This window comes from Chionomys nivalis, chromosome 13, assembly GCF_950005125.1.
Source record: "Chionomys nivalis chromosome 13, mChiNiv1.1, whole genome shotgun sequence".
Taxonomy (NCBI): Eukaryota; Metazoa; Chordata; class Mammalia; order Rodentia; family Cricetidae; genus Chionomys; species Chionomys nivalis.
Genome location: NC_080098.1, coordinates 54,459,674 through 54,485,087, shown reverse-complemented (window position 1 = coordinate 54,485,087; position 25,414 = coordinate 54,459,674). Strand labels below are relative to the sequence as shown.

At 46.2% G+C, this 25,414-nt stretch overlaps 1 protein-coding gene across 2 annotated transcripts in view; it reads right to left on the bottom strand.

The window, feature by feature from the left end:
• Window positions 1-24,012, bottom strand: part of Dsp (desmoplakin) — a 46,635-nt gene extending 22,623 nt beyond the window's left edge. For both annotated transcript variants that reach the window (XM_057787833.1, XM_057787834.1), the window contains exons 1-7: window positions 23,593-24,012; window positions 10,821-10,923; window positions 7,957-8,105; window positions 6,890-7,064; window positions 2,664-2,792; window positions 1,717-1,767; window positions 411-572 (exon numbers count right to left, since the gene is read on the bottom strand). In XM_057787833.1, the coding sequence (XP_057643816.1) occupies window positions 411-572; window positions 1,717-1,767; window positions 2,664-2,792; window positions 6,890-7,064; window positions 7,957-8,105; window positions 10,821-10,923; window positions 23,593-23,789 (966 nt within the window). In that variant the 5' untranslated portion in view covers window positions 23,790-24,012. The remainder of the gene's footprint in view (window positions 1-410; window positions 573-1,716; window positions 1,768-2,663; window positions 2,793-6,889; window positions 7,065-7,956; window positions 8,106-10,820; window positions 10,924-23,592) is intronic.
• Between the last annotated feature and the right edge of the window lie 1,402 nt (window positions 24,013-25,414).

Sequence of the window (25,414 nt, the reverse complement as noted above, 5' to 3'; positions counted from 1 at the left end):
AAACAATGAACTTGTGGGTGGGGGTTGCTTAGCCTGCGATGGGACATCCCCATAGTCCTATCTATTTGATAGGATAAGGCAAGACGATTATTTGAGTTCTAAAATGTAGCAGCCTTACTGACTACCAGAGGGAACCCCTACCTTTACAAATAAGGGGGAAAGGCTGGAGGGATGCTCAGTAGTTAAGAGCACTGATTACTCTTCCAGAGGACCTGGGTTCGAGTTCCAGTACCCACACAGCAGTTTACAACTGCCTGTGACTCCAGTTCCTGGGAATATGATGCCCTCTTCTGGCATTTGTGGGTACTGCATGCACATGGCACACAGATACCCACGCAGGCAAACACATAAAACTAAATAAATCTCCCACCCCTGCCAGCAACAGGCTAAAGGCGTGGAGGGGCACGTACAGAGAAGGCCTCCTGCTTCTGAGCGATGTTTCTGTTCTTGTCGCTCCAGTCATACAGCAGCTCCTCCTCCTCGCAGTCATTGATCCACATGATCTCGCGAGAGGTGGCCTGGATGATGTTCTGCAACTGGCGCAGGTGGTCCATCCTCTCGAAGGACGCTTTCTGCAGACAAGCCCGGGAGCAGCGTTAGGATAACAGCGTTCTCACGGACTGTGCAGACAGACCTGTGTTGTTCCTTACCCAGACCATCTGAAGCCAGGTAAAACCTCTTACTTAACCTGCTGCATTCAGCTGGGATAGGAGAGAGGCCCTGTCCAAATTTGTGATGCTTGTGAGTTTATGGCAATCTCAGATTCAAATATCCTAATTCCAAAGGATCGTTCTCATCCTTTTCTCCCCTGGTGCTGGAGAGACTCCCAGTCTCCCTCATGTTCTACTTTTGAGCTATATCTCCAGCCTCTGAAGAGTGTTGATTCAGACAATGATAATTGAGGCCAGCCAGATGGCTCAGCGGATAAAGCATTTTCTGGACGAACCTGGTGACCTGAGTTCAAGCCCCAGGTCCCACGCGAAGTACTGATGACAAAGTTGTCCTGTGATCCCCATATACATTATAGCATATGAATACCTGTACACATACACACACACATACACACATGTATGCACACCCCAATTCTATAAACAAAAAATTAAAAGATAATGATGTTTGAGTTTAATAATTTTACATAATTAAGGGGAACTAGACTCTTAGATAAATCGAGTGTTTTCTCTTAGATATGTCACTTTGCCCACATAAATTTAAGTTGCCATCAGTGTTATGCCCATCCCGACGGGGAAAGTCGTGTGCTCCCAGTAGTCACGCTATTTTAAAACCATTGTAACCAGCAAGGAAATATGGAAAAGGTAAAAATAAGATGGCACAATTAGAAGAGTGGAAAGCTCTGCTTAGGAATGATGACAGGCTGGTAAAATCTGTGAGGAAAACCTATTTTGTCTCTGTTTATAGTTGCTCAAAAAGGCTGCAATTCTTTATCACTTCACATCCATCTAGCGAGAGTCATTTGTGTGACATTTAACCAGAAAACAGAACAGCGCTAGGCACTGCCTTCAGAAACAACCAAAACAAAGCCTTTGAAACGTCACTTCTAAAAGAAAATCAGCAACAACAAAATGAGCATCTGTGAACACCGGAGCCAGTGAGTGTCCAGGCTCTTCGGTGACCACTAAGCCACGCGTGTGGTCCACCAGGGACGCTTACCACTCGAGGAACTGAACTGAGTTGACAATAAAGGCTGAATGGGCTTACCAGCAGGTTTTCATATTCCTCCTCCAACTGGTAGATTGCAGACTTCTCGCGCTGGGAAAAAAAGAAAATGTGAATAATTATTCTATCCCCTCTTGGAGTTCTATAGAAAGTAGAGCCCCTCTATGCCTCTTTGTAAGATGCTGGCCTCAGCTCCCTCAGTGAAAAGATGCAATTGCTCTATGAAGTCTTTTGCCCACAGTGACCTGTCCCTGGATGGTTTGAAGGCCCCTTTCCAGACATTCATGCCTTCTCCACAAAGCAGATTCTTCGTCAATTAAAGACCTGCTGAGGAAAATAGACTTTTGGATCCTCCGGTCCTTAGAGACTTGAAGAAGAAAGCTGGGCAGATACTCAAGTGGGCAGGAGTAAGGTGTAAATTGTAAAAGAGGCAGGGCAAAGTGAAAATGAAAACTTTAGTTTAAGTTTTACTGCTAGTGATTTCAGGGAAGGGGCGGTGGGGGCAGGACGCGGGGACACGACTGAGCGCCGAGATCCGACTACCGTCTACTGCTGTCGCCCTCCACTCGCCCCAAGTCTGATTTTTATCCAGCACAGGAGAGGCATGAGACGCAGTTTCCTTCGGACAAATGTGACTTTAGTCTCACCCAGAAGGGAACTCACGGAGTTACCAGCAATATAAGCTACATGCTAATTTCATGTTCTTCTGATAGGTGATGCCTTGCTTTTACAGTAATGGTCTACCTACCACCTCCCCAGAGACTTATTCATAAGCCATAAACTTGTGATATCCTGTACGAACTCAGCATTTGGTTCAACTCCTTCTCCGATTCCCATAAATCTATTTCCACTTGTCTTTTACACAATGGAGTGTTTTGTTCTGTTTTAATTTCTAGTCTCTTGGAAAGTAAACAATAGCCGTGTGTTTCAGACAGATTTGCCTAAGTGATACACCCTGCTCGAGAGTCCAGGATGAACGTGAGAAGTACCAGGTCGGCTTTGATTTTGTCCAGCTGCCAGCGGTAGTCTCCGATGGCGTTGTGGATGCTCCTGTGGCTGTTGATGTGCTCTTCCACTGCGCCCAAGTCCACACCCCAGGCCATCAGGTCCATCTCTGCCTGCAGAGAGAGGGGCAGGGCACACCCTTTATTGTCCCACCTCTGCCACAGACTCGTTTCTCTATAGCGTCGGGGATCAAGATAGCATACACAGCTCTGCTTCAGAAAAAAACAAAACATACAACCACCCGGGAAGCTAAGGCAGGAGGATTGCTTGAGCATAGGTGTTCAAAACTAGCCTAAGTACACAGCAAGGCTCTCTCTCAAAAAGAAAGGGAGGGAGGGAGGGAAGGAAGGAGGGAGGGAGGAAGAGAGGGAGGGAAGAGGAAGGAGGAGGGAAGGAAAAACTATATGAAGTATGTCTGAAGCCAAAACATTTGTTGATGTTTCAAGATTGTCAAAAACCAATGAGAATCACCAAATACATACTCAGTTAATTTGGCTCCAGGCCAAGATGAACTGAGGAAGAAATTCAGTATCGGGTTCCTTGTGACCTATATCATTCTTCCGAAGGAAGAATCTACACATGAGAATGCAGGGGTGGGGAGGAGCTGGCAAAATGGCTCAGCAGCTAAAAGGAATTGCTACTGGATTCTGATTCTCAGAACCCGCAGCAGAAAGAGAAAACTGATGTCCAAAAATTTTGCTCTGACCCCTATATCCATGTCCTGCACTTACAAACAATGGCAATGATGACATTGTAAAAAAAAAAAAAAAGGGATAAAAAGGAGGATGTAAATGTGTATGACTAGATATGAATATAATACTTTGTAAGCACTAAAAGAGTTACTTTATTCAATCATTTTAAAAACGTGTCAGAAATCATTAATGACAGTCAGGCACTGCCTCTCAAACTAAATCACTAACCTAAAGAAGTTGTCATTGTTTTTTCTTTTTTCGTTTAAGTGGCCATGAGGCTACACATCCAGCCATAAGTAATGCTGATGAATGTTATATAGTTAACTGCTGGCTCAGAAATACAGCACTTTAAAAACGCCTTTCAAACTGTAAAAACTCTATGGTCCACTTCAAAGGGAAGTTCCTACACAAACTCGAGACTCCTCATTCTGATTAACAATATGAGGATTATGAGTTTACATTTGCTTTTTAAATGTGAAACCCAACAAGATTCATCACTTAAGTCTGAAATTTAAGAATGTTTCATGGTAAGAATCAAATATCTGGCAAGTTTCATTCCGGTCCAGTCCAGCGTCTCTTCCTCCTTTTGCATGAGCACATGTAAATGTCTAAATCACCTGTGTCATCTCTCGGGCATGCCAAGGGCAAACATCCCAAGCTGGGAAGGCAGCAAGAACAGAACACAATTGTCCTAAACCACACCCGTGTTCTTAGTGCCCTTGGCAAGGCTTCAGAGAGGAGCCCTTCCAGAGTCCGAGAACTGAAGCTGGACAAGAACTTTGCCCTGGTCTCCTACAACTGCAACTGCCCGTGCCTCAAAGCAGAAATGGCAGGTGCTCTGCTGGGAAGGTAGAGATGACCCGGGGCCAGCTCACACAGCTCATTACCTGCCAGGTGTATAGTATCTGGCCCGCCCATCAGCAGAAGCCCAGATCAGGAAAACAAAGCAGAAACCGGCAGGGAGATGTGTCTGCCTCCTGAACACGTGGCTGGGGAAAGGGCTCCCTTATCAGCTGAGGCCGCAGCTGGGTCTCCCGGGAGCCGTAAAAGAATGCAGACTATGTGTGGGGGGAGGTGGGCTGGGAAGAGAAAGGCCACACAGAATCCCAGCAAACCTACAGCAGGAATCAAACAGCTCTTAGTTTGCCCAGAACCCTAAGAGCCACCTGACAATATTAAAAGCGTGGCTCACGGAGGGGTGTTAGAAACTGATGGAACAATGTTTGTGTGAGAAAGTCACTTCCTGAAGTTGAAAGATGTAGAGATTTTTCTACCAAATATTTTGTTTTAATTTGGGGGGGGGGCTGTTGTTTGCCCATTTGTTGGTGTTGGAAACAGAGTTTCCCTACGTAGCCCAGGCTGAGATTATAGGCACACCCAGCCCTGGAAAGAATTCTTACAGTACTACGCCCACAGGTATACCGAAAATGACTAACTCTGAGCTGTCGCTTAATATAACTGTCACGCCGTCTCAGAAGACATCAGGGATATGACGTCTCATAATTACTTTGGTTCAAAGTTTGTCCTGCCACTCATAAAAAATCCTTGAGGGTACAGGCCAAGCCCCGTGAATTCAAGTCTTCCTCAGGACTGAATACCACTCTCCCCCAACTCCTGAGCAAGATTTTATTATAGCTCTGGCAAGGCAATTATTTGGCATTTGACATGTATCTTGTTGCCGTCGATAATATTCATCTTCATAACTATGGACCATAATTTTTGAGCCCTCAGTTTCTACCATGGTGCCAATATAGATAAACCCTCAAGAAATGTGTGTTCAGAGATGGAGGTCAGGGCCTGGGCAGCTCAGAGCCATGCTGAGTTCCGTAGCTAGTTCAAGACAGCCTGGGCTCTATGAGACCCTGTCTCAAAAAGATAAAGAGGGTTTCAAAGACTTGCAGGGATCTGAAGACATGCAAACAAGTTTATAGTTAAGTTTCTGAGATAATCGCTGTTTCTCCACTATCTACTCCATTTTCCAGAAGAGTTTATGGTCTTCATAATAAAAACCAGTTTGGGGATAGGCATGGTAGAACACACTAGAATCCCAATATCTTGGAAAATGAGACAGGAGGGTCACAAGTTCAAGGCTCACCTAAGCTACAAAGCAAGACCCTGTCTCAAAAACAAAAACAAATAAGGCCTGGAGAGATGGCTCATAGGTTAAGAGCCCCGACTGTTCTTTTAGAGGACCTGAGTTTGATTCCCAGACCCCACATGGTGGTCCACAACCCTCTGTAAGCCCAGTTCTAGGGGATTCAGTGCCCTCTTCTGGTCTCCGTGGGCACTGCATGCATGTGGTACACAGACATATGTAGACAAAACACCATACACATTAAAAAAAAAAATGAAAAGAAGTCAGCAGTGGTGGCGCACACCTTTAATCCCAGCACTCGGGAGGCAGAGGCAGGCGGATCTTTGAGTTTGAAGCCAACCTGGTCTACAGAGTGAGTTAGCAAGTTCCAGGACAGACTCCAAAAGCTACATGGAGAAACCCTGTCTTGAAAAACCAAAACAAACAAACAACAACAACAACAAAAGGCAAATGGAAAAAGAATAAAAAAAATAACTGAATGAGTGATTAGTGGCAAAAGAAATTGCCACACAAGAATACCCCCAAAACTTTTAAAGGCTGGGTCCGTGTCAGTGGCACTTGCCTGTGGCCCTAGATATTTTGGAGGTTGACCTGGGAGAATGGCTTGAGTTTGCATGTTCGAGACTAGCCTGGGCAACACAATTCAACACAGACTCAAAGAAAGGGTAAGGGGGATGTTTAAATAGCTAAGAAATTTTAGAACCACTTAGAAATTGGTCCAACAATTAATCAAGTTCTTACAGCATTGCATAACAATCTCCCCACAATGTATCATTCTAACACATCCACGTCTCAAAGAAGGATGGCTCAGTAGAAGGTTTTCATTATAAAATTCCCATCTACATGATTATGGCATGTTTCCCCGGCCACCTGTTCATTATCGGGCTTAATTACTACATAAAACAACAAAACCGTAATTAGCATTGAAAAATACTTTGTAGAAATTCCAGTTGCAGGGAAAGGCTCAGCGCATCCTTCTGGTGACATGACTTGACTTCACACCCACACGAGTGACGTGAGCCTTGGACAGCCGGACAGCTGAACTTCAAAAAAAAATCACCAAAGGTGTGGGGGAGGGGACCACGAAGGAGCCCAAACTGGAACACCCAGTGTCACGGTGTCTAGCTCTTCCTACATGATAATATTTTGTAACTTATTTTTTTATGTTAACGTTTCTCACTCTTGTGTTACTATTTCAAATTAGCCATCAAAGAGTTCTTTTTTCCTTCCTTCCTTCCTTCCCTCCTTCTTTCCTTCCTTTCTTTCTTTTCAGTCTAAGTGCGATACGGATGAGACCAGTTGCAACTCAGACAGAACGACCCTGTGATTTGGCAAGTTGCTGCCACTGGAGGTCTGCGGTTGAACTACCTGGGCTCAGGGGTCTGAGAACCAGCACACATGGGTTAGCCTGGCCGCCACTTACCCTCTGCTGCCTCATCCAGCCCAGACACTCGCCCGTGAGGCGCTTGGTGAACTCATCCCACCCAGAGCCGCTCTGGCAGGTGTAGCCTCCGCCTCCCTTGGAGCTGGCCCTTCGGACGCGAGGGACGCTGATGGCCTTGTAAAGGGCTCGCATTTGCTCCTGAAGCTGAAGCAGCCTGAAAGGGAAGGCAAACAACGATGTCGTCACAAAAAAACAGCCTACGAAATCCCTTTCCTGGGTTTCCTTTGGGTCAATCTACAGCCAACGGGGGTGCATTGGAGTATTTTTTTTTCTTTACCCCATGACCCCCAACTTGATCACTTGATGGAAGTATCGATGCTAGAAAACCACTCGCAACCCAAAACGCCATGAGAAGGGTCACTGCCTATGCCTAACCTCGATTTCTTGAGTTCCATCCAGGAACTCATCTTTCTAGTACCCTGGGCCTCAACAGCATGGGAGTAAATTCGTACTACACATCTCTGCTGTGAAGTGCCCTCTTCCAACTCCAAGAGTCTCACTTGACTAAACAAAGCTTGGTAGTAGCCTCTGGAAAGGTCAGCTGTTGCACCGGAGACCTCTGCTGCCGTCTAAATGGAGGGAAGGCTCATGACCCATTCAGCCTCTTAGACCATCATAGAATGTTTACAGCACTGGGGACTGAACCCAAGGCAAGTACTCTACCACATCCTTTGTCCTTCTTTAAAAAGCAAAACCCATTTAATTAATTAATTAATTTTGAGCTAAGGTCTCACTAAATTGTCCAGGTGGGCCTTGAACTTTTGATCCTCCTGCCTCTGCCTCCTGAGTACCCAGGATCTCAGGGCTCTGCTACCATTCCAGGAGGAGCTAGAGTTTTTGAATGGTTATTTTCTTGCGGGTCTATTTAATTCTTGTAGCATCTCTGGGGTCCACGAAAGATAAAGATTGCAGTTTTATATTTGAAAGGGATAACACTGCAAAGCTCCAAGCCAGGGAGATGTTCTTGGGGCATGTGAGGGCTTCCTCTGGAGAAAGCCTGAGGTCACCTGCTGGAGGTCCCCCCAACCATGATCTGCAGACCATACCTTTTCTGATAAGCGTCACAGGGCTGGCCCATCTGCCGCATCTCCCGGATCAAGTTATCTGTGATTTCCATCTGGTCGTTGGCCTGTGCGAAGCACTCGTCCAGCTCCCGACTCCGGGCCAGCTGTATTCCGTCTCCATACTTCAATTCCTAGCAGAGGAGATTACGCATGAAAATGTGTAAGATTGTAAGGAAAAGTTTCACATGTACCAACGAGAGTAACCCTTCTACTGTGACGGAACAGACAGCACAAACCCAGTATAAGCTGCTTATTTCTAACTGAGCTGAGCATGGTGGAACGCGCGCCTAATCCCACACCTTTGGAGACTGAGGCAAGAGGATCAGGAGTTTGAGGCTGGCCTGTACTGTAGAGAGAGACTCTGTCTTCAAAACAAACAGGGCCAATGAAATGGCTCGATGGGTAAAGGTGCCTGCCACCAAGCCTGGCAATCTGAGTTTGATGCCAGGCACCCTCATGGTGGAAGGAGAGAGCCAACTCCCGGTTGTCCTTTGACCTCCACACTCATTCCCTGACACTCACTCACTCACATACACAAGCATGTGTGTGTACACAGACACACACAAATGTAATAAAAAATGGTTCAAAATATTATATACATATATATGTATGTATATAATATGTATGTGTGTGTGTATGTGTTTATAGGTGGGGTCAGCTCTTTCCTTCCAAATTTATGCAGGTTCTAGGAATCAAGCTACAGCCGCCAGGCCTGCAACGGCAAGAGCCTTTACCCACTGAGCCAACTTGCCAGCCCTTCAGGAGGGCTCTAAAGGTAAATCCTCAGACTGTTCATCTTCTCGTTTCTTCAAGGTGCTGAATTTCCATCTTCTGTCTTACACCAGCCCCTGTCTACTATGCTTTGACTGAGCTAAGATGGCTGGACCATTTACTAGGTAGGCCTTCTAAACACCACTGAGCCTTTCCTGTATGACAGAGGAAAAAAGCTTTCCAGCTCTTTAAGAAAAAAAAAAAAAAAAAGACAAACTACAGCTGTGTCAGATGCCACCAGTGGAGGAGGCTGGGTGACATGTGTGTGAGCATCACACTAAACTGTTAAGCAGAAAGCCTCCCCTGCGGCTCAGTGCCTTTCAGCAGTTTGTTCTCCATCTTCCTCTTGCTGCTCTCCTCCACGGCAGCCAAAAGAATCTTACTTCTATACACGAAGTGCTAGCCAGTGTGATACTACTTCCCAGGCACTCATTTTTAGTATTTAAATGCAAGTCAATAGAAATAAACTGGGAGGCCGGGCGGTGGTGGCGGACGCCTTTAACCCCAGCACTCGGGAGGCAGAAGCAGGCGGATCTTTGAGTTCGAGGCCAACCTGGTCTACAAGAGCTAGTTCCAGGACAGGCTCCAAAGCTACAAAGAAACCCTGTCTCGAAAAGAAAAAAAAGAAAAAGAAAAAAGAAGGAGAAGGAGAAGAAGAAGAAGAAGAAGAAGAAGAAGAAGAAGAAGAAGAAGAAGAAGAAGAAGAAGAAGAAGAAGAAGAAGAAGAAGAAGAAGGAAAGAAAGATAAACTGGGAACCCTATGGCATTACACTGTGGGTAAATGTACCCACGGTCACCACAAACTAACACACAGGGCTTCATGTATGTTCTAAATTGAGTACTGACACCCCTATCTGCTTTGGATGAAGGAGTCAGTCAATCAGTAGGTAAGCGACTGGTCTGACCCCCAAATCCGTTTACCATGAACTGATAACTTGTATTTTCCTCCTCTCCTTCCCTCCCGCTCTCCTTCGCTAAATACCACTGATCCCTCTGATTCACTGGGAGAGTTTCACTGTGCAGCTCAGGTCAGCCTCAAACTTTGAATCCCTCTGCCTCTGCTTCCTATGTGCTGGCTGTGATCACCAGCACGGGGCAGCACACACAAATGGACACATTCTTTGAGTCGGGCGCTATGAGATTCTACACAGTATCTAAATTTAAAAAATTAGAACATTAAGATAATCTTCAAAAGGGGGAAAATCATAAATTTTCTGGATTAAAATGCTTGCAGTGTGACAGGTTCTGGATGTAATCCAAGCATTAATGTCAACCTGGGGGAGACTAAATCTCAAGTCTTGTGCTGAAAACACGTATCACTCATGAGGAAGACAGTAAAGGTGACTTGTTTTTAGAGCCAGTTTTCAGAAAATCCAGAACCGCTGTAAGCACTGCAGTGTTTTTAAAAGACTTAGGGCCGGACAGATGGCTCGGTGGTTAAGAGAACACACTCCTCTTCCAGAGGATCCAGGTTCGATTCCCAGCCTCCCAACCACTGATAACTCCAGTTCCAGAGGACCTGAGTATCCTTCTGGCCCCGGCAGGCTCCAGGCATGTGGAGCACAGACATACATGCAGACAAAACACCCAGACAGAGAAGATAAAAGTCAAAATAAATCTTTTGAGAAGTGAGAACTTGAAGGGATGACTAATCGTTACATGTGATTAGTGGATGAATAGGTTATCTTCGGGGTGGATCTGTTACAAAATCTAAGTTGGCTAGAAGTGGTGTGTGCTCTTTGTTGCCATGTGATGCCTTCTGCCACCTGGGGACTCTGCCAGGAAGGAGGTCATCGTCAGACGCTGCCCTGAGCTTTGGCCAGAACCAGGAGCCAAACCAAACCAAACCTCTTTTCTTTTATAGTTCGCCCAGTCTGTGGTGTCGTTGCTAGCAACAGAAAAGAGATTAAGATAATATCCCTGTCTCGTCTGATCTGAAAGGACCATTGCACATCGCTGGACACTAATAATGTGAGAGACCCAGCAACAGGGATGTGCAGGCAGTGGCGAGGGCGTGAGCTCCTCAGAAAACAGCGTGGGTCACCAGACTCTGAGGAGTGAGAAGAGGGAGTTACCGGCTGGGCGATCAGCTCCGCCCGCATCAGACAGTCCGCGCAGTTCTGCAGCAGCTCCTGGATAGTGTTCTGGTTCTGGTGCCGGGACATGGTGCCAGTTTGACTGTGGAGATAAAGAAAACAGACAGGACATGATTTTAATCGATTTAAAAACATATCGAACTTTCATAAAAGTTGCACAAACTGGCCCAGATGTGATCCTATGATCCTCACTCCACAATTGTTCACGCATTGGTCCCAACCCCCGTGAATACATCACCCTTTCCTGACCCATTTGACAATGACAGTGCCCTCTCACACCAAATTCCAATATATATCTCCTAATAATGAAGACAATTAGTTATATAACCACAGCACAATTGTCCAGGTCAGGGAAATTAAAACGGATACCACACTATTTTTTAACCTATAGAACTTTGTGGTTTGTTTGTTTTTGAGACAAGGTCTCGCTGTGTCTCCTGGCTGGCCTGAAACTCACTATGTAGATCAGGCTGGCCTTGAACTCATAGAGCTCTGTGTGTCTTTGCCTCCCAGGAGCTGGGACTAGAGGTGTGAGCCACCAAAATTTCATAAATTAACCCAAAAATGTCCTTCGTAACAATTTCTCCTCAGGTCAAAGATCTAATCCAGAACAACTTTCTGACGTGCAAAAACACATGAGCAGCAATTGCAGCCAGTGACCTCATCAGTCTGTCACTCCTACTCTGTCCCAACAGTCAAGTCGCTGGCTCATGTCCTTCTATGGCAAGATGTCAGCAGGTCAAGCACAGAGAACAGAGATGTCACTAGCAAATCCAGTCACAGGAAAGCAGGAGACAGGAGCAAAGTTAACTCTACGAAAGTATTTTCCACATTCGCACCAAGAGGCAGGAAGAACGAAGGGATCGTGGTATGGCGGAAAAGATGGCAGATTTAAGCATATTTTGTCGCTTTCAAGATAGCATTGAGTAGAAGTTTCTTCCCACGATGAGGGAAGTCCAGCTTCCCTCAATGATATGAGTCCAGCTGCAGGCCTGCCTGCTGCAGCTTGGCTTAAGAGAGATTTAAAGCTGGGCGGTGGTGGCGCACGCCTTTAATCCCAGCACTCGGGAGGCAGAGGCAGGCGGATCTCTGTGAGTTCGAGACCAGCCTGGTCTACAGAGCTAGTTCCAGGACAGGCTCCAAAGCCACAGAGAAACCCTGTCTTAAAAAACCAAAAAAAAAAAAAAGAGAGAGAGAGTTTAAAGCACACCAAACTGTATGTAGTGTGTGTGAATTGATGGATGGATGAAGATGCTGCAAGACGCTGAACTCGGGGGTAGAAAGCTAGCAGTCAAGGGCATTCACCCCTCTTGCAGAGGACCTGGATTCAGTTCCCAGTGCCCACACTGGGCAGCTCATATGGGAAGTGTCTGTAACTCCAACTCCTGGGCTCAGACACCCTCTTCTGGCCCCCAAGAACACCTGCATATCCATGCATATACACATACCCATACTTTAAACAAATATCAATTGCTTATTGGGCTTCGGAAGCACCTGGTCCTTCAGCTACCTCCGATTTGTACCAGTTTCTACCTGTTCAGTAACTCTCTACCAAACTGCGATCTGTGCGTGTGTCCCTCTATGTCTTGTTTTAAAAGGTTTATCTGATTTTTAATTATGTGCCTTAGTGTGTGCAGAGCTGTGTGTGCATCTGTGCACGTGAATGCAGGAGGACATTTGATTCCCTGAGACTGGTGTTACAGGCGGTTGTGAGCTACCCAACATCGGTACTAGGAACCGAACTTAGGTCCCCTTCAAGACCGGCTGATGCTCTCAACAGCTGATTCATCTCTCCAGCCCTCCCTGTAGACTTTAAAGAAAGAATGCCACTGTTAAAAGAAATGGGGTGTTGAGCTAGGGGTTCAATTCAATGGCACAGCCCTTGCCTGGCATGTGCCCTGGGTTACAAGCTTAGCACTGGGAAAAAAAACCTAAAGAAAACAATAGCTATCACATATCCAGATGGGAGGCCCACATGAATGTGGGAACCGCTCCCACAGTGCCTGACTACACATTACCACACCACAGGAAAGCATTTTCTTTCTTTTTTTTCTGCCACCTATTTGGGGTTCCTCCCTGCAAGCAAGGCTCCCCAACAAGCCAGCACTAGCTGGATGTGGGTGAGGATCCCAGCTTTCCCTGGGAACCACTCCCAAATGACGACACTGGCTCCTTGAGGCAGGCCCAGGCAGCGCACGGCCTGAGCGTCCACCTGTCAAAACCTGGGCAGCCTCCTCCACTCCCGCACCGTGAGTACAACCAGTCTCGCTTCCGCTCAGCATTTACACAGGAAATCTGGCACGATTCCCACACCGCTGGGTCGGAGACACGATTACATCTGTTGTCCTAACTTGTACAGAATTCCAGCTGCCTTAGAACACTTTCCCAATGTACCTGCCAGGAAGCAGGAGGAAATGTAAGGAACAAAGGGGAAAAGAGAGAAACACAGGGACTTCATTAAGAATTCTAGGACAAAGAAGAAATCACAAAGGACATTTGGGAGGCTGGGGTAAGAAGATGGCTTGGGTTCAGGAGTTCAAAACCAAGCTGGGCAACAGTGAAATTGCACATAAAATAAAAAAGGGAGGGAGGGAAGGATTAGATTAAGTCCTGTATAACTACAATTGTTTTCTTTATTTTTCTTCCTTTTTCTCCCCCCTTTTACTCTTTTGGTTATTTGACACAGGGTCTCGCCCCATGGCCTAGACAGGCCTGAAACTCACTATGTGGCCCAGGCTGGCCTCATTCTCATAACAATCCTCCTGCCTCAGCTTACTGAGGACTGGGATTCACAGTCAACTTGTTTTCTAAAAGGTGAGTACCTTCCTTCTGGAACATTTGGGAAAGTTCTGTTCAACAAGGTGGCTCGGACAGTGATGTCCACAGAGAATGCCAGTTCTAGGCACATGAATGAAAGAGTTGTCTCTCTACACAATAAAAGTCAGACTTAACCGACTTAACAAGGTATGCCACAGTAAAAATGGCAATAACCTGAGCCATAAGACAGATAATTAAGGGCACCTGGGTATGGCATGCATTAGAACTTTGTACCAGCTTGGCAACTTTCCTGTAAATCAAAATCTACTTCAGAATAAAAATGTATGAAATAGGGAGTTTGGCTGGTAAAGGATGTGCATAACATGAGCAAGGCCATGGGTTCAATCCCCAGCACCGCGCGCGTGCACACACACACACACACACACACATACACACACACACACCCCAAATATATACAGACGCAGGAAGTTCAAACTCAATTATGAATAAACGTATCCAGAGTGCCATACATATTTTATGTCAGTTTACAAGGTGAAATTCTTTGGATCACAAAACATAAATTCTGGAGCTTCTGAAACCCCACTATTAGGCAGGACACGACACTCACAGGTGAGTTGCCACCAGGGAGTTGGGGCAGTCACACTGGGTGAGAGCAGCCTGGTAGCTCAGCTTGGTTATGCCCTCGTAGTATGGATGACAGTTCTATGACTGGAGATCTGTTGGGTCCTACCTAAGACGTCTGACCTTCTCACCCTGCCCACACGTTGTGTGAACAGTCTTTACAAAGGGGGATTTCCGTGTGCTGTTAATAATTCTAAACAGCTCTAAACCCTTTCCTAAAGGACTCGCATGTGTTCACCAAATGTCCGGACTACACTAACCTGTGTTTCGCCTTGCATCTTAGTAGATGAAGAGGGATACACAGGAATCAGGTTTCTTTAAAATTGAAACAAACAAAACAAAACAGGGAAAGATTAAATTGTTTGAAGAGTGAAAGTAAGAACTTTTGCCACTGTTTTTTGCCTATTTTACTATATCTGAGTAACCGAGCACTAAGACTCTCAGCAAGATGTCCAAAACCTTAGCGAGCACTAAAATCCATGTGTTGTTGAAGTGGCTTCTCACTCTATAGCACGGGCTAGCCCAGAAGCCACGATACAATCAAGCTGACTTCAAACTCATGGTACTCCTACCTTGGCCTCCTGAGTGCCGCAGTTACAGCCACCGAGCCAGGTGTGAATCCTGTTTCACTGTAGCCTTAAAAATCTATTTTCACAGTACCGAAAGCTATCGTTTTTCCCTGCTCATACATATATATGAATTAAGTAACGCCTAGTCTATAAACAAGGTGCAGTAAGAGAATAGTGATAACAAAACAGAACTGTCATACCTAAATGTAACAACGCATCATAGTAACGGGCATTTCAAACTTTAGAATGTTTATTTCTAGAGTCATCCAGTTTTTTGCTTGTTTTACTTTTTGTATGTTGGTTTTGAGACAAGACCTTCATGTGTAACCAAGGCTGGCTTCCTACAGTCACGGCAATCCTCCTCCTTCGGTCTTTTGAGTGTTGAGAGTACAGGAGTGAGCCACTCCCCTCACCCCACTTATTTATTTATTTTTTGAGACAAGATCTCATGTTCCCACATTGACCTCAAACTGGCTCTGTGGCTAAGGGTCAACTTGAATTTCTGACCCTGCCTCTATCTCCCCAGTGCTGGGATTCCAAGCATGAGCCACCACTCCTGCCTAATGTCCATTTGGTGTTTGTGGACAGTGGTTGTCCAACAGGCAACGGAAAGAACAGAAAACAAAGACATGGGTAGCAGAGAGGAGTCTATTATCTCATCCTTAAAGGAAGCCTCCTTAGCCAGTGTTGGAAGCAGCTTCAGGAAACACACTATTTTTTATTTTTTCTTTACTTTTTTTTTTTTGGTATTAGGAATCGAACCCTTGTCTTGAAGCAAGGCAAATGTTCAACTGCTAGCTTATATCACCAGTTGCTTGAGCTTATTCTTATCCAATGTACCTTGTGGCCCTCTTTCTCCACCTCTGACTGCTAGGCTCAAAAGGCTACGCAGCCACACCCAGCTTATGTGGAGCCCAGGGATGTACCCAGGGCTCTGTGCATGCTAGGCAAGCCCTCTGCCAACCAAGCTTCATTCCCAGCCCAAAGTGACGAGCTTATAAACCACATTCAGAATTGAACTACGTTCCACTTAAAAAATGTGTTTTGTTTTATAGATGCCGAAGGTAAAAGATATGGGGGGGGGGGGGTACTCTTGTGGGTTAAATGATAAGACTATTGACGTCCAGGCTAAAATTGATAGATATACTTGGATAATGAAAGAGTCATCCTTAGAAGATGAACTCTTCCGACATTGTTTTATCTTCAAACTCAGAAAGACAGATGACTCATCCCGCACAGAACCTGCCTGTGCAAACATTTTTAAAAATTCATTCTAAAACTTGTTTAAACAAGAATGCGCTAAGCTTTTGTAAAAGGATCCCTTCATCAGTGGTTAAAAGGAAAATGTGCTCTGGAGTTCAGTCCAAAAACAGACTACACAGTCGTGTATGTGAACAGCTTCCAGCTATGTTTTATCTCAGCGTGTTCAAATAACATTCGTTTTTTTAAAAAAGGAAAAAGACTCCAAAATTAGCTATCTTAAAGTATTTGTTGAACATCTGCTTCTAGAATATAATAGGAAAATAATTGGCGACAGACACAAAACTTTTCAAGGCAAAGTTGCGTTGCTTTACAAAATAACTTCGTAATAATCTTTATCGCTCATTGGCCGTCCATTCCACCTTGCTAGATTTCTTCTGTGTGTACACAATCTCTTCCATGTTACAGCTTTCCTTCCTCTCTCCCTCCCTTCCTCCTTTGTGCCATTTCGAGTCTTTTAGGTATGCCAGAAATGAAGTTGTATATCTCTCTGTATTCAGAATCTCACTGTATTCAGATTCATAGAATAATGCCGCCCCCCCCCCTCCTGCAAAACCTCAGTAAATGTCTGTGGGAAATTGCAACTTTATCTTCAGGCCTAATCAATTCTCTTTATAATTTTCAAAGTAGTCTTTCATGTATTCTACATTGTTAGCTTCTTCCAAGAATCTTAAGTAAAGCAAAGCAAAAAGTGTAATTTTAGCCTATTAACGCTTAACTCACTTAACACCCTCGCCATCAGCTGGATTGCTGGACGGCCATTCCTCAGGAGTGACAGACTCAATGACACCTCTCCCCTGGGGCTCACCCACACTCCCCTGCCTACACTTCTGCACACAGGTGTGGCTACCCCACACTTTCATCATCTTCCCCTCCTACAAGCACCGAACAACATAAGGCTTTGCACACTGCGGGCTCTTAATGCCTGCTTGTTGGGCTCAGTAGAGTGGAAGAAAAACAAAGGTGAATACGTGACTATTTGATGACATTAAACTGATGGCCCTGACTGAGAAGCTCAACCAGGGAGTGTTCCCAGTCGCTGCTCCCATGCAACAAATGAGGGATAAAGGACTCTTTCTGTACTGGTTTAGATGACCAAGTCTCCTCTGGCTTTAAATTTTGTCCCAACTGTGGCTGAGTGGTGGTAATGGCAGTGGCTCACACATTTAATCCCATCCTTTGGGAGACGGAAGCAGTCCTGGTCTACAAAGCTAATTCCAGGACAGCAACGGTTAAATGAAGAAACCCTGCCTAAAAAACAAACAAACAAAACCCGTGGGGGCAGTAGTCCAATAAAATGCCCATCTTCTTTTGGGGTGGTTCTCCACCATTTACTATGTGTCAGGGACAAACTGGTCACACCTGTCACAACCTTCTCAGAGACCAGAGAGTTGGTACCAAGGGAGCTCATTCCCAGTTCCACCACTCCCAGCTGTATAGTCTATGACTTTATAACGAGTCAGCATGCTACTACTCCAGCCGCTTGCCTGACTGCCTGCATCTCCAGCAGGTGGGAACCCCCAACGGGGGGTGAGGCTTGGGTGTGCAGTTAGGTCTACAGAGGGCTGTAGAAGTGGACTCCAGGGGCTCTGCCTGTGGTGGCTGCTCCTGCTGTTAAGATGTGGTTCTGAAATTTCCTTTTTGTGCTACTGTCTTTGCCCCAAGCTATTATTTTAAGGATAATGTTCAGAAAAAAGTAGACAAGGAACAACAGGAAAACAAGAAAAGGATGGTGGATTCATACATTGAACTTCTGCAGCATCCTTTGTGAAGACATACAATTTTATGCTGCAGTAGAGTCATTAAAATAGTGTATTTAAAAAGGGAAAGAGGGAACAAATTGGGTTTTAAGTATGCAGCATCCAGGAGTCCTGTAAGACTCAAAAACAACTTTCAGGCGATGAAGTGAGAGTGATGTGTTTTAGCAGTACAAAAGGATTCTTGAAGGAGTAAGAAAATTCAGAGAAAGAGGTCTTCCTTAGTTTATTTTTATTGTTCAGTGGAAACAACACCAAAGTATTTGGTTCTTACAAATTCAATGCCAAAATAGAGATTTCTGGTTTGAAATATTTTCCTATGTGAAAACATTTATTTTATTGAACCTCAAAAAAAAATATCTATATATTGTCCTGTCATCCCTGAAGATGTCAGCTCCTTCTTCCCCAGAAGGCAGATAAAACCTAAGGTGAGATGTTTATGTGTCAAAAATCTTATTTCCATGCAAAACCTTCAACTGTTTGCTGTTACTTCTCACTAAGGGTCCTATTTTGATAAAATGTAGCCTTCTCATCCATGGTTGCAAAGTAAATGAGCCCCTCCACCCTGTGGTGAGGTGGAAATTGAGGGTCTGAACTGGCATGTCCTAGGATGCTGTTTCCAGCAATGGCTTATTGTCTTGGTGTCTTGGTCTTGGGATCTCTGGGGCTGTGGCTTCACACCCAGCACCACCTCTGATCATTTTCAGTTTCTAAGAGTCAGGGTCACTGGGACCCAGGAAGATGACAGAGGAGGAGAGTTGAGCAGGGAGCAGAGCTGCCAGCCACTCATCCAGACAGAACACTTCTAAAATCTTCTAGAAGCTCCTGGTCTGGAAAGACTGGTTACCCGAGCTAAGGTGGATTCTCAGAGTCACACCCAGCTTCTCTTTGCTCCACCTGAAGAAGTCAGCGCTGAGACATCAGAAGATCAGCAGATCTTCTCTTCCCAAGACATTGCAATCACACCATGCCCATGTTTAGAAGAAAAAATAAATAAACTACCGTTGAAAGCTGTTTGTCCCATTAAATAACAATCAGACAGCATCGTAATACAGAATAAACAATTAGTCTGTGTAATACAGAATCAGGTTGGGTGGGGTTTTCCTAAACACATGAAACTCCTCATAAGGGCATTAACAAAACAACGCATTAGAAAATAAGTATCTCACCGAATGCAGAATGAGGATTCAACAGAATTAAAATGAAGTCAAAAGCTGTATTGGCTAGAAAAAGGTTGTAGGTAGAAAAGATGAATTTAACGACAGAGGTCTGATCTTTGTTCAGCTGGCCTGATGATCTGGATAATAAATTAAACTACTCGTGAGCTGCAAGACCTTGGGCAAAGTGTTTTCCCACTTCAGCCTCAGTTCCCCATCTGCAAACTGGGATGTTGGTGGTGAGGTTTGTGATTACTTGAGGCGTGCATACTATCTGGTTTGTCGCAGGTGTCTAGCAGGTGACGGGAGCTATTATTAACCATGGACCTAATGTTTTATAAAATATACAATTTACCCAGGCTTAATAACAATGCCATTGTTATCTACCATATATTGAATTTACCTTAAACTTACTTTGCCATCATGTAAAAAAAATTAGAATATACATCCTCTGAGTTACCTAGGCTCTGAGCTCTGTCCTCAGGCTCTCCTAAAATCTCACACCAGTTGAAGCATGACCCCGCCTGGGCAGTGTCTACTTTCCCATATGGCTCGCTGCACTCCCCACACCCAGACTTCCCTTTCGTCCTCCTGCAGTGGGGCAATGGCCCTCTCACCCAGACTTCTGACAGGTTCACACAGGGCACTACCCTCCTCAGAGCAGCCACAGAGAGAGCCCTCCTCTGGCACTCGGACCACCACACCTCCCTGCCCTCTAGAATGGAGGAGAGTCTGGCGGTAATGAAAACCTGGCATGGATTCCATCTCTAGTCAAATTCCTCCACCAGGCTTTCCCAAAATCCTTCCTCCTTTCTCCTTTCCACTTTTCAGTGAATGTTCAACAAGGAGCCCACTCCACACACCTCTTGAACTTTGCCCTTGCTCTCTACATCCTTCTGTACCTGCTGAATTACACACTAAGTAAACACTGCTTTTTTATAAAGTCTCACCAAGCCCCCCCCCCCCCGTGACAGATGTTATCTCTACCTGTGAAAGCTTTGAAGCTATTTTTATACCTCCAGCTTGTGTGTGCTCTCACGTGTGTATGTGTGCACGTGTGCATGTGTGCGTGCATGTGTGTGTGCACGCACATGTGTATGTGTTACAAGGGATGCAAGCCAAGTCCTTGAGATTGCTGGGCAAACACTACAGCACCAGGCTATACCTTCAAGTCTACCCTTTCGTATCTTTGTAGCTGTATGGTCTCGAGCACACACCCCTCTCATGTTTGCTCACCTTAACTCTCCATAAACTTCACACATGCATGAAATGCTCAGAAAATACTTCCTAAGTCAATGAAAAACTGGAATTTTACATCTATTAACAAGTAACAACAGGTCTGTCCAGTCTCGAAGTCAGTGTGGGAAGACTGAGGTGAGGTTGGGTAATTCTTAGTTTAGAAACTTGTTTCTGGTTAGTTTTGGTTGATTTTATTGCTACTACAACTACTACTACTATTATTATTATTTTGTTTTTGCTGTGCTGAGGACTTAGTATGCTAAGCGAGAGCTGTTCTCTTGAACCACATCTCAGCCCCTGTTTTGGTTTTGAAATAATGAGATCTGGACAACAATAAGCCTTGATATTACAACCACATATTTCTGAAGCTGAATGCCTACTGCCTTTAATCCGTCCACAAAAATCTACACTTGGATTGGTGGAAGAGCTGAGGGTGAGATCTTGTTACTTTGGTGACAAATACATTATAGTGATCAGTATTTCATTTTAGCTACAAGAATAAGATCCCAGAAATTCTGCTTTCATTGAAAGGAGCATTAATATGATGTCTTATATAAAAAATCGAAAATTTATTTTCAAAATTCAGACCTTTTATATTACCAAGTGTATAAATCCTACTAAGATGAACACAAGGAGAAGATAACGTAGATATAGGTCCCATCTAACCTAAAGTAAACCCGGGACAGACGGATGCTGGGGAAAGGAGAGGGTGTTGCAACGTAAACATGATCTAACCCTGTTGTGAAAATGAGCAAGAGTTAATAATGAAACGGAGACAGAGACACTCTGAGGCGACTTCAATGGCAAAAAGAAAATCTGAGTTCTCTACAGTGCCTAGTTTACATAGGGAAGAGCCACACACACTTAACTTCAAAGTCACTGATGGAATTCAACCCGTCGACACAAGTGAGTTTAAACTCAACTAGCAGCTTCTAAACGGAGTTCTGTACAGCGAGGAAGAAACAAATACTTATTAAATTCTTCATTGTTCACTTAGGTCTCCTACTCTCTCAGGCAGACAGGGCCTCCTTACTTCTGCAAAGTCTAGGCAATGAACGATCAGCTCCCTCCACGCAAAACTAAACCGCGACCAGAAAAACAGGTCTGGGTGCACGGTCCGACGCCCCATTCGGCCTCCATTAATTGAAAATGCAGAAGTCAGCACTTACGAGCCATTTTCTGTCCAGCAGCCCGAGGACAGGTCCAACAGGCTTGGGGGAGGGGGCTCTATCACCTGGGTCTCAGAGAAGAATGGCAGGCTCTGATTCAAGGTCCACCCTCTGACACAGCATGACCAACAGCAATCCTTAGGGGGATAAACTCCTTTCTCAAAGTGAGGTCATTTTCCACTTCGGTCTGTTTTCCCTTCCAGAAGCAATAACGTTCGACAGGCTTATAAACAGGCTTTTCTTTGTGGGGGGCAAGAACACAGAAATACCGTACAACGAAAAACATCATTCCTCCACCAAATTAAATGTTTTAAGGAAGAATCCTAATGAGACAAGTATCTTTACACAGCTCACATATCAATGGATAAATTAAAAATATTACTTCTCTATAAAACTTTAAGAAGCCAAGGAAGTAAAATCCGATTGCTAGGCACTGATGGTTGTCAGTTTAAGAGGGATAGGGTGTAGATCAGGAGGACACTTGCCTACTGTGTGCAAGGCCTTGGGTTTGAGTCCCAAGATAGCAAAAATAACAAAAGATAAGAAAGCTAAGCTAGTAGAAGCAGACTAAATAATAAGATTAATAATAATAAAAACTTGGTTCATAAAGTGCTGAGAACTACTAAAGAATTCCTACGTATTCTGACCCAGACTAGAACTGTGTAATCCACACTCCACACATTACAAAAAAAAAAAAAAAAAGGAGGACGCGGGGGGGGGGGGGGGGCTCCGTAATTCCAGGAAGGCTAAAACAGAAAGTAAATTTGAGATTTAGATGGCCGGCCAAATTTTAAAATAAACTTTTAAAAACCAAGTTTTAAAACCTGGTGTTACCGGACACAATCGTTCGTGGAAATCCCCGGGCACATTTTGTTCAGAAAGCAAAGATCTCTAAAAATGAGGAAAGGTACCCTGACGCTCGAGAAATAAATAAACAACGTTAAGGAGAAAACAGGTTGCTACTGGGAGGACTGTCCGGTCTCTAAAACTGCTAGCAAAACAAAACTCCATCGGAGCGGTCAGGTTTCTCCTCCTCCGCCTGCGGCCAGAGCGCTGCGGAAGTCTTAAACCGGTGGGAGAGCCGACTCTTTCCCAGAGGCGCGAGCAGGGTTGGGCTGGGAAGGGGCGGGTCGCAAAAGTCCCACGGCTCACGTGGGCTCGCAGAGATCTGCTCTGGGGACTGTGTGAAAGGATGCTTATTACCTTCTCCCACCCACCCGTGACTCCATGGCTGTATTTCCCCGACGGTCCCGTGAGGAGGACCCAGCCCTTTGTGCCGTGGGTTCCTCTGTGGTTCCTTGACTTGGGTGCCACAGTGCTTTCTCCAGGGTCACCCTCTCATCCAGAACTTGAGCCCACTCTACACAGATCAAAGAGATGACTAATACTTATTACAAAGTCGCTCAGGAGACTTCTCCGCTAGGTTTTTTGTTTGTTTGTTTGTTTGTTTGTTTGTCTTTTTAAAGAGGCGCGGAGCCTCGCGTGCGATCGGGGTTGCCGAGTGCCCGGAGTGGGGAAGTGGCACCCCGTTTCCAGAGGCCAAGCCTGCAGAGAAGCCTCGTTTGCGTGACAGAGGAGTCTCAGGCCAGGCGGAGGACGCAACTTCCATGTAAATGCCCTCGGGTAGCCAAGTAACCTAAGCACCACCGCTGCCATAGCCCTGGAGTGACCAAAGTTGTGAGCCCCGAGTTCCTCTGAGGCCCCCGGACGGCAAAGGGGACCCCGCCCCTCGACAGTTGTACTTTACTTTGTAAGCTGAGTTTTGTGGCCGCTGCCCAGCATTGCCTGATCTCCCACAAAGGCGATCGCAGCCGGGCCCACCGAGCAGGGGACAGCTGGGGTGGGGGTGGGAATGGGACACAACGGAGGAACCTGTGTCCCTGCCGTCTACAGCTCCCCTTCACAGTGGAGACGGAAAGGAGGAGGCGCCCCTAGAGCCACGCTCTAGGACAGAAGCCAGGTGAGGTCCGTGGGACCCGGCCCAGGCTCACGGTGAAACTGTTGCTCGGATCCCCGGGCACACCCACGCTCCCTGGTCTCAGTGGAGAGCGCTGGGCGTCTGGACACCCGGTCCTGCGCTTCCGTGACCTGGGGCAGAGCACTTTCCTAGCTTAGACCTGGGTTTACTGGTCGGCCCCGAAGGCGGGGCCCCTCCCTGGCCCAAGATCCCGGACTGAGTTAGGCGGCAGGCGGGTACCCACCAGTAGCCGTCGGAGTTCTGGTCGTTGACGGTGCAGCGCCGGGAGTAGTACATCCTGCTGGTGCCACCGCCCCCGCCACCGCCACCGCCGCCAACGCCGCCGCAGGTCATCTCATAGCGCAGGTCAGGGCCGGACTCCGCACGGGTCATGCGGCCCAGCGTGTTGATCCGCGGGTGGGAGCCGCCGTTGCAGCTCATGTCGCCGGTCACTCGGAGAGCAGCTCAGCACCGCGGCATACGCGAGGCGCTGCCTCGGACCACACGAGGGACTCCCGGAGAGGAACGCGGGGCGCGGGAGGCTGGCGAGGGCGCTCAGCGCTCCAGCAGGGCGGAGACGGGGACGGCGACTGGCTGGACGCGGGAGCCGGACCGGAGCTGTGGCTCGGAGAGCGGCGAGGGCTCAGAGGAGCTGGGTCGTGGCTGGGTGTTGGTGTTGGTCGAGGCGGCGCGAGTCTCCTCCCCGCTGGCACCAGGCGCCCAGGCCACACCTGGCCGGTTTCTTCCCAGGGCCGGGTGCGGCCGCCTCGCCTCCCCCGCCCCCTCCCCCCGCGTGTCACCGACGCCTGGGGCCGCCCTCCCCAACCTGCGGCTCCGCCCTGCGCCACCTAAGCCTGAGCAGCCAAGAGAGGCGGGGGCCTGGCGACCCGACCTCCTCTGAGCGCCTGGACCGCAGGAGACTTGCTCCAGCACTAGGTGTCCAGCTTGGCCACGTTGGCCCACCTTTTGGGGACCCCCCCCTTACACGTCAGGGGCGGAAATAAAGTGGACTGGAAGGGACACTCGATAGGACGACTCTAGTGAAACATTAACTTTTTGCTTATCCCAAGGAAGCCACGCCAGCTTCTATTTAAATTGCCCCAGGAGTTCGATTTTTACAGAGAATCCCGAAAAGGGCTTCTCCAGAAATAACTTGTGGTGAGGATAAAGACATTTCTTCCACTGTTCCATTGAATTACAGAACAATAAAAGTTAGTTTCTTAGTTTCCCTTTTGACTCTAGTTTTTAACAAGAAGCTGTGAAGATTTAAAACACAGGACCTAAGTTTTCAACCTGGTGTTGTTTATAATCCTGGCACTCCCAAAGCGGGACTGAGTTCAAGGCTAGGGCTACAAATAAGGACATTGCCTCAAACAGAAACCAGACACGGCCTTCCATTTTGCTAAAAGAATCATGAGTGTGCTTGCAATTGGCTCCTGAGCCCCAACCTGGGTCCCTTTCTGTGCCCCAGAACCCAGGACAGATAGCGTCGCAGATGAGTAACACCCAGTCAGGACATTCCACATTTGTTCCAAGGCCACTCCCAGTGAGTAGACAGTGTTAACTACACCTTAGTCTCCATGAAGTGGCTTTAGATACAGACTCAGTACACTGGACAGTAAAAGCTGTTTGGATAACTTGGGACAGCTTGGATAACAACACTTAAAGAACTTTGTAATAAATATTTCTCACCTTCCAAAATAATGCCAGTAAGTTTTCCTGGTTGTTCACTGTATTCTCAAATGTTTATAAGATGGTTAAAGCAACCCAAAAAGTAAATATCAGCCGGGTAGTGGTGGCTTTAATCCCAGCACTTGGGAAGCAGAAGCAAGTGAATCTCTGTGAGTTCGAGGTCAGCCTAGTCTACAAAGTAGGTTCCAGAACAATCAGAGTTGTTATACACAGAAACCCTGTCTCACAAAACCAAAATATTAATAACAATAATGAAGATCAAACTACACTGACATGAGGGAAGGAAAAAGAGGAGTTTCTAAATAACTAAATGTGTGTCACGGCTACTTCTCCATCGACACGTCAACCGTTTGGACACGGGTTTTAACAACAGA